Below are 12217 nucleotides of genomic sequence, written 5' to 3' on the forward strand. Positions count from 1 at the left end.
AGAAACAAGAAATACTGCAAACAAAATCTAAGTGAAGGTGGTTAAGGCTAAGGGAAGGTTAAGCTTTTGCCAGTTTAAGAGATAATATTAATAATTTGATCTTGGGACTTCCCTGGTGGCACAGTGGTTAAGAATCCGCCCGCCAATACAGGGGACACGGGTTCAAACCCTGGCCCGGGAAGATCCCACATGCCGTGGAGCAACTAATCCCATGCACAACTACTGAGCCTGTGCTCTAGAGCCCGCAAGCCACAACTACTGAAGCCTGCGCACCTAGAGCCCGTGCTCCGCAACAAGAGAAGCCACCACAATGAGAAGCCCACACACTGCAAGGAAGAGCAGCCCCCGCTCGCCACAACTAGAGAAAGGCCGCGCGCAGCAACAAAGACCCAACGCAGCCAAAAATAAAATAAATAAATAAATAAATTTAAAGAATTTGATCTTTACAACAATCGTAGGAAGCAGCTATCATTTCTATACCCATCTTACGTTCGAGGCAACTGAGTCACAAGGAGGCTAAGTACTAGCCCAGAGCTAAAATTCAAACTTGAGGCAGCCCACCTCTCAGAGCCTGTGTTCTCACTCACCAGGCCGTGAAAGATACCAAAAACAAAGCCAAGAAGCCCAACAAACCTCAAGCAGGATAAATACAAAAAAAATCCACATCTGGGGCTTCCCTGGTGGCGCAGTGGTTGAGAATCTGCCTGCTAATGCAGGGGACACGGGTTCGAGCCCTGGTCTGGGAAGATCCCACATGCCGCGGAGCGGCTGGGCCCGTGAGCCACAGCTACTGAGCCTGCGCGTCTGGAGCCTGTGCCCTGCAACGGGAGGGGCCGCGATAGTGAAAGGCCCGCGCACCGCGATGAAGAGCGGTCCCCGCACCGCGATGAAGAGTGGCCCCCGCTTGCCGTAACCAGAGAAAGCCCTCGCACGAACTGAAGACCCAACACAGCCAAAAATAAATAAATAAATAAATAAAGTAACTATAAAATTAAAAAAAAAAAAAAAATCCACATCTGGACCTACTGCAATGAAATTGCCAGACATCAAACCAAACCAATGAGATCTTAAAATTGGCCAGAGAACAAACAAGGATTTCCTTCCAAGAAGCAAGAGTTAGACAGCTGACATAGCAGCACAACAGAAGCCGGAAGACAAAAAGATATATTTAACTGCCAAGAGAAGAGAACTGTCAGCCTAGAATTCTATATCCTGAGAAATTAACTCTCAAGGAGAGCAAAGTAAGGACCTTTTAAAACAAACAAAAACTGAGAAAATCTGTTACAAGCAAATATCCAGTGCAGGAGATGCTAAAGGGCAGACTTTAAGCAAAAGAAAAGTGATTCCAGGTGAAAGATCTATGATGTGAGAAGAAAGAGCAAAGAAAATGGGAAATGCATGCAGTAAATGTAAACAAACTGGAACTGCAAAATTATTGTGGCATTTATGCCTTGTGGGTCAACTAAAAGACAAGGAACACAAGAAAACAAAGCGTTAAGTCTGAGGGTGGTAAATGAAGTTAAAAGTATTCTAAGACCAAGAAAGGGGAAATGCCATTTACAAATAGTATTGTGTGTGTATTGTCAACACATAAAATCTCCCCAAATCTATAATATTAATAAGGATTGAGCAAGTTTGATTAAAAAATTAATACTAAAAAAATTGCATTTTATATACCAGGAACAAACAACTAGAAAAGAAAATCTTTAAAAAGATACCATTTATAATAGCATCAAAAAAACACTTAGAAATACATCTAAAAATGTGTTCAAGACACTGGATAAATTTATAAAACTTTACAGACAAGACTTAAAATAGCAGAGGTCTATACCATGTTCACAGATTGGAAGATTCAATACTTAAAAGACACAAATTCTTCCCCAAATTGATCTACAGATTCAATACAATTCCAATCAAAAATTCAAGGGAATTCCCTGGCAGTCCAGTGGTTAGAACTCCATGCTCTCACTGCCAACAGCCCGGGTTCGATCCCTGGTCAGGGAACTAAGATCCTGCATGTGGTGCAGTGCAGTGTAGGGGGAGAAAAAAAAAAATCAAGTTTTGTGTTTTTTTTTTTTAAGTAGAACTTGAAAAGCTGATTCTCAATTTAATGGAAGTATTAAGAGCTAAAGAACGCCAGGACCCCCTTGAAGGAGAACAACATGGATGGGACTCATGCTACCAAAGATTGAAACTTAATTATAAAACTATCGTCATTATAACAGTGTAATATAAACCAGTGGGGCAGAACAGAGAGCCCAGAAATAGACCCACACAGAAATGGAAAGCTAATCCATGACAGACGTGGGGCAGCATATGAGTGAGGGTGGATGGAGTTATCAAAGTCAGCACTGGAACAACTGTTTCTCCATATGGAAAAACGAAACTGGACCCTGCCTCAGACCATACCCGAAGATCCATTCCAGAAGAAAACCTAAAGATGAACGACAAAACTATAAACTTTCAGAAGAAAAACAAAACTAAGTATATTAGTGACCTCAGAGTATGGAGAGATTTATTAAGCACAAACCCTAAGGGAAAGAATGACAAATCCAATTAGATTAAAATTAAGAATTGGTCATCAAAAGATGTCACTAAAAAAAAAAAAAAAAAAGGAAAAGACAAGCCACAAACTTGGGAGGAAAAAACTGTAATACATACAACCAAAAGTATGGATTAAGACCCAGGACTCCTACAAATCAATTAGAAAAAAGACAAGACAAACCAAAAGAAAAATGAGCCAAAGACTTTAACAGGTACTTCAAAAAGAAATTTTTTTTAAGGAAATCTGAATGGCTAATAGGTGTGAAAAGATGCTCAACGTCATTAGTTATGAGGGAAGTGCAAATTACAACTATAATTTCAGATCCATCAGATTGCCTAAAATTTAAGTATGTCAATACCCCAGGTTGGCAGAGCAATGAGAACTCTCAGATACTGCAGGCGGGAGTAGCAACTGATAGCCTGGAAAACAGTTCCGCATCACCCTAGGACCCAGCAATTCCATTCTGACGTAATGGAATGAAACTCTTTTTAACGTGTACCAAGAGATACGTCCAAGAACGGTCAGAGCAGCACTACTCCTCCTAGCAAAACACTGGAAACAACCCAACCACCTCAGAACAAGGGTAAATAAATTGTTTACACACGACAACTTTACAGCAGTGAAAACAAATGGACTATAACTATACTCATCAACGCGAGTAAAACCCAAAAAACATGTTGAATGAAAGAAAATATACAGCATGATTCCATCATACAGAAGTTCAAAAACAAGCAAAATTAAACCATGTATTAATTAAGGATACGTTCACAGGTTGTAAAACTATAAAGAAAAGCAAGGGAATGATTATCACAAAAGTCAGGAAAGTGATTACCTCTCGGGAGAGGGAAGAGGAGGCAATCGGAGAGGGGCACATAGGAGACTTCTAAGGTACTGGCAATGCTCTATTTCTTAACCTGGGTGGTGGGTACATGGATGTTCACTTTATTATTAGGATGTAAACTGAACGTACACATTTATACACTCTATAGTATATTTCACAATAAAACAAATGTTAAAGATACTGTTTTACTTGCAACTATCAATTAGGGAAAAGTTTGTAGAGAGACGTTTACTGTAAAAGAGACCAACACTTACCAGTGCTTCTTCATAGGGTTTGTATTTCTCCAACTGCTGTAGTGCTTTGTTATAGTTCTGAATTACTGACTCTGGTATGGGGTCTTCTGACCATTCTTCATACTCTGCAAACGTTGCCTCCATATCTATTGAGAGATGGATTCAGCCCCATGGGTCTTGCCATTGGGTTTTATCAACTCAAACAGAGTAAACCCTGAGACTCAGATGCCACTGGCCCCTCCCACATCTGTGGCCACAGGGCTCTCACTGATGGACTCCTGAGATCTTCTGCTGAGCCCTGACTTGGTCTTAGACTCTGTCTCAAAGCACCATCCTGGGCAGCCCTACCACCTAGCTAATCAATCAGAGTAAATGAAACTAATAGCAACGCTCTAACCACACTTACCTACTGCTCCCTATGTTCTAACACTTCACATCCATTACCTCATTCGATCCTCACCATTCTACGAGGGAGGTTCTACCATGATTCCCATTTTGCAGTTCAGGAAACATAAGCAGAGGGTTACATCAACTGGCCAGTTAACAGCAGAACAAGGCCTTGAACCCCGGCAGTCTGGCTCAAGTTCATGCTCTGTTCACCATGCTGTACTGCCCCACACTGGTATGTGAGTGAAACATAGAAGCCAGCTCAGTTCTAGCCTTTTCTGTTTGTCACCCAAGGATTCGACTGGAGAGCCACTTCATAATTTGTCAAATCCAATCCAAATAAACCAGGAAGTAAAAAGAAATAACACCTGGGCTCAAGTAAAGTCGGCCAGAGGTTCTGAGGGTGTGCAACGCATAACCACACCTGGGGAACAAACAAGATGGCAGCACCCAATTCTTCCCATGCTCGGAAGTCCTCCCAGCGCTGCTCATGTTCAAGCTCAAAGGCTTGGCTGGCCAAAATATGTTCACACAAAAGGAGACTCCTTCCCAAGCCCCAAGAAATTCAGATAGGAACACTTCCAATCGACCGCGCTCCTGGACCACCAGCTCACCTCCACAGGAGGAGGCTATTAGCCCACGTACAAGCCCCACACTGTTATGGAGGTTACTTCTGAAGAGAAAATGCTCATAATGGAGCTCTTACTCAATGAAGTTCCCCCAGAAAACACAGGGGGTCAGTTTCCCTATTCCTTTCAGAGACCCTCTCTCTGCCTCCCTGACAATGTCTTACCATAGGAAACTCGGGGTCAGGAAGTCTGCTTCTAGTCCTGTCCCTGCCCCTCTTGAGCATGAACAATTCAAGATATGTTTTTCCCCAGGGCCTCGTCCACAGTGATACTGTCCAATGAGAATACAAACACCAGCCACGTTCACCTCACGAGACGCTGGGAAAGGCCTAATCACGTGACATGCTCCAAAGCGTTCTAAGAACGACGAAGGACTGGCTGTGGATGGGTCACTTTCTCTTACCGTAGAGTGGGATCGCCAACTGTCGCCGGAAGAGACTGTGGACTTTCTCCAGCTGTGAATCAAAGGTTTGTTCCCGGTCAAAAGGGGAAAGGAAGCCAGCTATGGGCTAAAGAAGCAAATTTGTAGTAAATGACAAACTCTGGTTCTTCCTACTTCAAAAAATATTTCAGCACATCTTTAGTTCACACTAAAAAAATTCACAGGACCTCTCATACACGAGGTATTGTGCCAAATGCTGCATGAGGCTCAGAAGTGAATGTTTTCCCTAGCAAGTGTTTATGAGGGGAGAGCAAGAAGGAATCTAAGAAATGTACCCAAATGACTACAAGATACAGCATAAGCATCACAAAAGCGAAGCGTCACAAGTATCAGCGGATGGCGGCTTGCTTCAAGCTGGTTTTCAGGGCTGAGTTTGTCGTTATGAAGGGCGGGACTCAAGGAAAGGCTCCTGGAGAAGCTGGCACCGGGGATGCCCCTACAGGCTCTCCGGAGCTGGCAAGAGAGGAGAACAGACTCCTAGCTGAAGGGAGGGCAGGAGTACAAGTACCGTGGCCGGAACGTACGTGAACACCGAGGGGAGCGTGGGAGCGGACTCCACGCGGGGTCACGACTGACACTGGAGGCGGGGTCACGACTGACACTGGAGACAGCCGCATGTGTCGGCCAGAGGCTCAGCCCCAGCGCCTTAGTCCGGGTAGGGGGAGAGCACCACCGCACATTTCTCAACAGGGACACAATCAAGACGGGACTGGGCCACTTTAACCACAGTGATCTAACTTAAGGAGAGGGCTCCACGGTGTACCAACAACAACTTTGTGGTCACACACAGAGTGGAAAAGAGACACTAGGGAGGGGACTGTAAAATTCTATAAATCATAGTCTAGTCTAAAAAACGCGATTATAATGGGATCAAATCTCTCACAGTTACTATGGGACACGATACATATATACATATATATGTACACATATATATGTATACACACACACACATATAAAATCTTTTTTTGGAATGACTTCGTTATCCTTGTACTCTCACCTGAAACCAGTAACTAAAACAGTAGTATGTTTAAATATCAGGAAAAAATTGTAGGGTCATCTGTTTTTCAGTCAAAGAAGACATTCTTGCTAACTCCACAAAGACTCGTGATTTTATTTACTTTACTGCCCACCCACTAAGTGACAGGTGAAGACCGTTTTGTTAACTATGTTCCTCCAAGACCACTTACGAGGACAGCCCTGGGTGGCCAAGGCAAGCACTGGTCACTCACCCGGGCAGCTTCCACGATGGCACTTTCGAACTCCCGATAAGCCTCCCAGATGGCGAGTCCCTTGGTCATGTGTAACCCGACGGACGAGAGGGCCCTTTCGAACACAGAGCGGACTTTCTCAAGGCCACCTTTCTGACCAATCCCGCCGACTGAGTACTGGCCGTACTCTAGCCAAATGTTAGGACCTAAAAATGAGAAGTGTTCTATTAGTTCAGGATATGAAATGCCCAAACATCAAAACTTTTGTTCTGATGAACAACAGAAGAAATGAGTCCACCAAAAAAGTACTCATTCATGGAGAAAGGGAAGAGTATCACCAACAAGTGTCCCAGGTTCCCTGTACCAACACTGCAGCCCGAAAAGAAAGTCTATCTTAATGGCCCTACTAGGTTAACCATTGAGATCTGACTCCATAAACAGTACATGCCAAGTGGTAATATGTAATACGACTGATTATAGAGCTCATTTGTTAAAAGTGAAGAAACCCAGTAAAGATTTCAATGAAAATAGTTACAAATCTGAGTGACTTTTCAAAAGACTGCAAAGCCTAGAATTTTTCAACTTTTAAATCTTGATTCATTTTTAAGCCTTCTGATCAAAGTGAAAAACAAAATTAAAAGCACCAATCCTGTTACTAGAGGTTTTAAATCTCTAAAACACAACAACAAAAAAGACCTGGTTGCCTTGTTTCTTTCACTTTTTAAACTTTCTATATTCTCACTCCTGCAGTATTAAGACCAATGAATTAAACTCTTTATGAATGCATCAATTCTTACTGTACATATTGTGCCTATCAAGTCACTTTTCAGAGATCTGAAAATAATTTTTGATGCTGATACACTAACCTTGTAAAATAAAAATACTAAAAAGATAAAGCCAACATGAGAATTACTGTATGTTTTCCTTAGGCTTGCTTTTTCAATGAAATAAGTCATTTCCAAGAACTTAGCTAAAGTTTGTGAGCTACTCTGTTTTTGCTCACCAGTACAGAGCTGCCATATGGGCTGCAAAATGAAAATGGAAATGAACTAGCTCTTGGAGCTGAAGCCCTTAGTGAGGGTTAGTCTAGTTTACAGAGGGTCTATGCTTCTCACTAGGGGAAATGCCCACAGAGGGAGTGAGGAAAATCAGATAGGAAAAAAGGATATTTAATTAAAAATGGGGAATTTTTAAAATAATTTTTAAGAACACTCTGTCCATAGCATTGTCTGATATAGTCCTCGATGTATGTAGAGAAAATATTTAGAGACTTTTACCACCAAATGGGATTTTAAGGGAGGGAAGGTGTCCACACTTCACTTTCACTGGTAAAATGTCAAGACCAGCAGACAAGGGATCTCTGTGGTAATGGAAGATTCTGCATCTCGATGCAGTGGTGGGATAAAATATCACAGAACTATATACACACACATTGTACCAAGGTCCATTTCCCGGTGTTGAGTTTGTACTATAGTCGTAAGATACTGGGGGAAACTGGATCAAGCAAGTACATAGGACTTCTCTGTACTATCTTTGCAATTTCCTATAAATCTATAAAAATGTCAAAATTAAAAGTTTAAGTTTTTTTAGTACTGGAAAAAAAAAAAGCCTTCCGTCCAAAGCTTCTAAAAATCCAATCAATGTGTAAAAGGTAACCTTTAGTCATCTGGAAATACCAGGTAAGTTCTCCCTGCCAGATAAATGGTGGGGGTGAGTATATTCACCTCCTTCCTTCAAATATTTCTTCTACTTGTATTTTAAAACCTAAAGCCTCAATTGAAAACCACAGACAATGATAATAATAAATGAACTCCAATATTTCCAATCGCTGGACGAATGCTCTTTTCTGGGTAGCAACACCTCACAGTACAATCCACGGCGGCAGAGAGTGATGCTAGATGAGCCCACCTGACACACTCGGAAGAGCCCGCAGGGAACTTACAGATGTAATCCTTCACCGCTTTCTCGAAGAGGTCATACACGTGCTCTCTGTCCAGGCCGTCCAGGGCCATGCTGATCTCGTCATGCAGCCACTCCAGCCAGAGCTCTGCAAGACACCAGGGTCCCCTGCGTTACCGCCCCCCAAACCAAAGGGCGGGCTGAAAGCAGGGACTGCACCGTGAGGCATCAGCACGAGAACGTTTCATCCACCTTATACAACCTGGCCCAGTTCACAGAAACTCAATTCTTAAAACCTGCACCAAGCACATAGAAGGCTTACGCTTCCAAAGAAGATCAATCACTAAAGTCATAATATCCCTAGAGTGGCTGGCCATTTTATATTTTGCAAAGCACTGATATATTTTCTCATTCAATCTTTGTCAAAAACCTATGAGGTAGGTGACAGGGACATTAATAAAAATGGCATCTATCTAAGCGTTTACAACATGCCAAGCATGTGTTAAGTGTTGTGCACAGAATGCCACTTCCAATCAATGTACTACAAGGCAGAAACTACTGTTATCCCAATTTTACTGCTGGGAAAACTGAGTCTTAATAAATTTGTTTATTCATTTAATTATTTTTGGCTGCGTTGGGTCTTCGTTGCTGAGCGCAGGCCCTCTCTGGTTGCGGCGAGCGGGGGCCACTCTTTGCCGCGGCGCGCGGGCCCCTCACTGCGGTGGCCTCTCCCGTTGCGGAGCACAGGCTCTAGGCACGCAGGCTTCAGTAGCTGTGGCACATGGGCTCAGTAGTTGTGGCTCGCAGGCTCTAGAGCGCCGGCTCAGCAGCTCTGGCGCACGGGCTTAGCTGCTCCGTGGCATGTGGGATCCTCCTGGACCAGGGCTCGAACCTGCATCCCCTGCACTGGCAGGCGGACTCCTAACCACTGCACCACCAGGGAATTCCAAAACTGAGTCTTAGAATGTTTATATAATTTGTTTAAGGTCACACAGCTAGAAAGACATATAGCCAGGCAATCTGATTTCAGCTTCTAAGCTCTGCAGTTATGCTTTGTGGGAGGGAGAAGGGGACAGAACTGGATCTAGGACCTGTGTTTTCCGACTTGTCCCTAAAAGATCAATTACGTATATTCACGGAGATTTAACTACAAAGATGCTTGGTGTAATTATGTTTCAAATAAGCAGAAATAACCTAAATGCCCAACTATTGTGGAACAAATAAGGTACGAAACATTTAAATTAAAAATTATTTATGAAAGTTTAGTTATAATACATTTACAGTTATCTGTTTCTGAGAATGGATTAAATACACAAATACTAGAACAGGAAACAGAAAGGGAACGGGGGAAACGTTTAATTACATAGAAATATTTTATCATAAAGTTAGGATAAAGAAATTAGGATTCAAAACATGAGTCAGTATTGCACGACCACAACTATGTTTAGCAAAAACTAGAAGAGGATAAACTAAAAATTGCTGACTTTAGATGATGGGTTTTCTTCTTTCCACTATACTTACATGTTCCAAATTTTCTATAAGGAGCATGTCCCACTTTCAGCACTGAAGAAAAAGGACACTCTTCAATTCTCTGTGTTTATAAAAGCAGCCCAACTGTGGAAGCCTTACCTTCGGTCAAAGGAAAGATCTCGCTCATCTTCTGGCGGGCCATCCTCACTTTGGTAAGCTCCCCTTCCAACCGAAGCAGCCGGATCAGGTCCACGTGGCAGTTGTAGTCATAGACATTGATAGACAGCTAGAAGAAAAAGGAACAGACGTTGAAATTTAGAATACCATCATCAAAATAACTCAGCTTTTTTCACCATTGGTGATGACACGTCTGCCACAAGCACAAAATATGTGCGATGTGGGAGAGCCACGAAAAGAGCAAGGCAACATTTACCCTCAGCAAGAGGGAGAAACATCCACAAGAAAGAGCTTTTTATAATAAACTTAACACTCTCTCAAATATGTTACAATTCCTGTCAGAACACACGTGGGTTCTCTCTGAAATACAGAAAACATTCTAATGAAGCAAATAAACACAAGGTATGACCTCAGGCAAGTTATTAACTTTTCTAAGCCTCCATTCCCTCATCTGTAAAATGGGATACACCACTAGGTTCTAGCTCGTAAGGTTCTTGTGAGGTTTGGTTTTTTTTAATAGAGCTTTATTGGAGTATAATTGCTTCACAATACTGTGTTAGTTTCTGTTGTACCAAAGTGAAGCAGCCATATGCATACACATGTCCCCCTGTCTGCTCCCTCTTGAGCCTCCCTCCTATCCTTGTTATCCCACTGAAAGGTAATTTAGTATCACGCTGTAGCACGTGCCAGGTACATCAGTAAGAGCTCTCTTCTTTTACTAAACGAACAAACAAATGAAAATCCCTATCGGGAGAAACGAGAACGGCAACAGACTGATGAAGCTGAGTGATAGGTACAAAAAGGTTTATCTTTATATTTCAAGTTAAAAGTTAATAAATTAAGATAATTGCTTCCAAAGCTATCGTACATCTGAGACAAAGGAAAACTAAAAGAACTTGTCACTAGCAGACTTACTCTTAAAGAATAGCTAAAGGAATTTCTTCAAACAGAAAGCAAATGATAAGAGAAATCTTGGAGCATCAGGAAGGAAGAAAGAGCAGAAATATGGGTAAATACAATAGATGATCCTTCTCTTCATGAATCTTCTAAATTGTATGATAACGGAAATAAAATTTTTAAGGCTATCTGATACCCAAAACAATGACATTTCAAAGGAGGAATGGTAAAGGGACCTAAATGGGAAGATTTCCACACTTCACTCAGGGGTAAAACATAGATACCATGTAAGTCAAATATACTGAAATACCCAAAGCAACCAATGAGAAACTACATAAAGCAATACTCTAAAAATCACTATAAATAAATCAAGCTGGAATCCTAAAGAATGTTCAAATAACCCATACAAAGGCAAGAAAAGAGAAACAGGAGAACAAGCAACACAGGAAACAAACAGAAAATGATAAAATGTCAGGCTTTAGACCTAACATGCCAATAATTACCTTCAAAGTATATGATCTAAACATACTAATTAAAAGACAGAGAATGGCAGAGTGGATAAAAACACAACTCATCTCTATGCTGATTACAAGAAGCTCACTTCAAATAAAAGGGTGTAGGTAGGTTCAAAGTAAAAGGATGGGGAAAGATATGGCATGCAAACATTAAACAAAAAGAAGCAGAAGTGACTATATTAATATCACATAAAGTAGACTTAAGAGCAAAGAAAATTGTCAGAGATAAAATGGGACATTACATAATGACAAAAGGATCAGCCCACCTGGAAGACAAAACAATCCTAAAAGTGCATGCACCAAACAACAGAACCTCAAAATAGATGAAGCAAAAACTGATACAGCTAAAAGAAGAAACAGACACAACCACAATTATATTGGGGATTTCAACATCCCCCACTTCAGCAACTAAAAGAATTACCAGGGCTTCCCTGGTGGCGCAGTGGTTGAGAATCTGCCTGCCAATGCAGGGGACACGGGTTCGAGCCCTGGTCTGGGAAGATCCCGCGTGCCGCGGAGCGACTGGGCCCGTGAGCCACAATTGCTGAGCCTGCGCGTCTGGAGCCTGTGCGTCTGGAGCCTGTGCTCCGCACCAAGAGAGGCCGCAACGGTGAGAGGCCCGCGCACCGCAATGAGGAGTGGTCCCCACTTGCCACAACTAGAGAAAGCCCTCGCACAGAAACGAAGACTCAACACAGTCATAAATAAAATACATAAAAAAAAAAAAAAAAAAGAATTACCAAACAGATAATCAGCAAGAATATAAAAAGAATTCAACAACACCATTAACCAACATGATCTAACTGCTATATATAGAACACTCTACCCAACAATAACAGAATAACACATTTTTCTCAAGTGCCCAAGGAACATTCACTGAGACCATATCCTGGGCCATAAAACAAACCTCAACAAATTTTTAAAAACTTAAATCATACAAAGTATGTTTTCCAATAACAACGATCAATTACTGT

The 12217-nt window shown here is 41.9% G+C and overlaps 1 protein-coding gene across 5 annotated transcripts in view; it reads right to left on the bottom strand.

Moving 5' to 3' along the window:
• The window catches only part of SART3 (spliceosome associated factor 3, U4/U6 recycling protein), a 50865-nt gene that overhangs the window by 16128 nt on the left and 22520 nt on the right, over positions 1-12217 (bottom strand). For 4 of the 5 annotated variants that reach the window (XM_057526107.1, XM_057526105.1, XM_057526106.1 and 1 more), the window contains 5 exons: positions 9814-9940; positions 8228-8332; positions 6307-6491; positions 5039-5144; positions 3641-3765 (listed from right to left, as the gene is read on the bottom strand). In XM_057526107.1, coding sequence (XP_057382090.1) covers positions 3641-3765; positions 5039-5144; positions 6307-6491; positions 8228-8332; positions 9814-9940 — 648 coding nt within the window. The remainder of the gene's footprint in view (positions 1-3640; positions 3766-5038; positions 5145-6306; positions 6492-8227; positions 8333-9813; positions 9941-12217) is intronic. The other variant, XM_007180071.2, reaches the window with a different exon arrangement.

Source organism: Balaenoptera acutorostrata, chromosome 13 (assembly GCF_949987535.1).
Source record: "Balaenoptera acutorostrata chromosome 13, mBalAcu1.1, whole genome shotgun sequence".
In the NCBI taxonomy this organism is placed as follows: Eukaryota; Metazoa; Chordata; class Mammalia; order Artiodactyla; family Balaenopteridae; genus Balaenoptera; species Balaenoptera acutorostrata.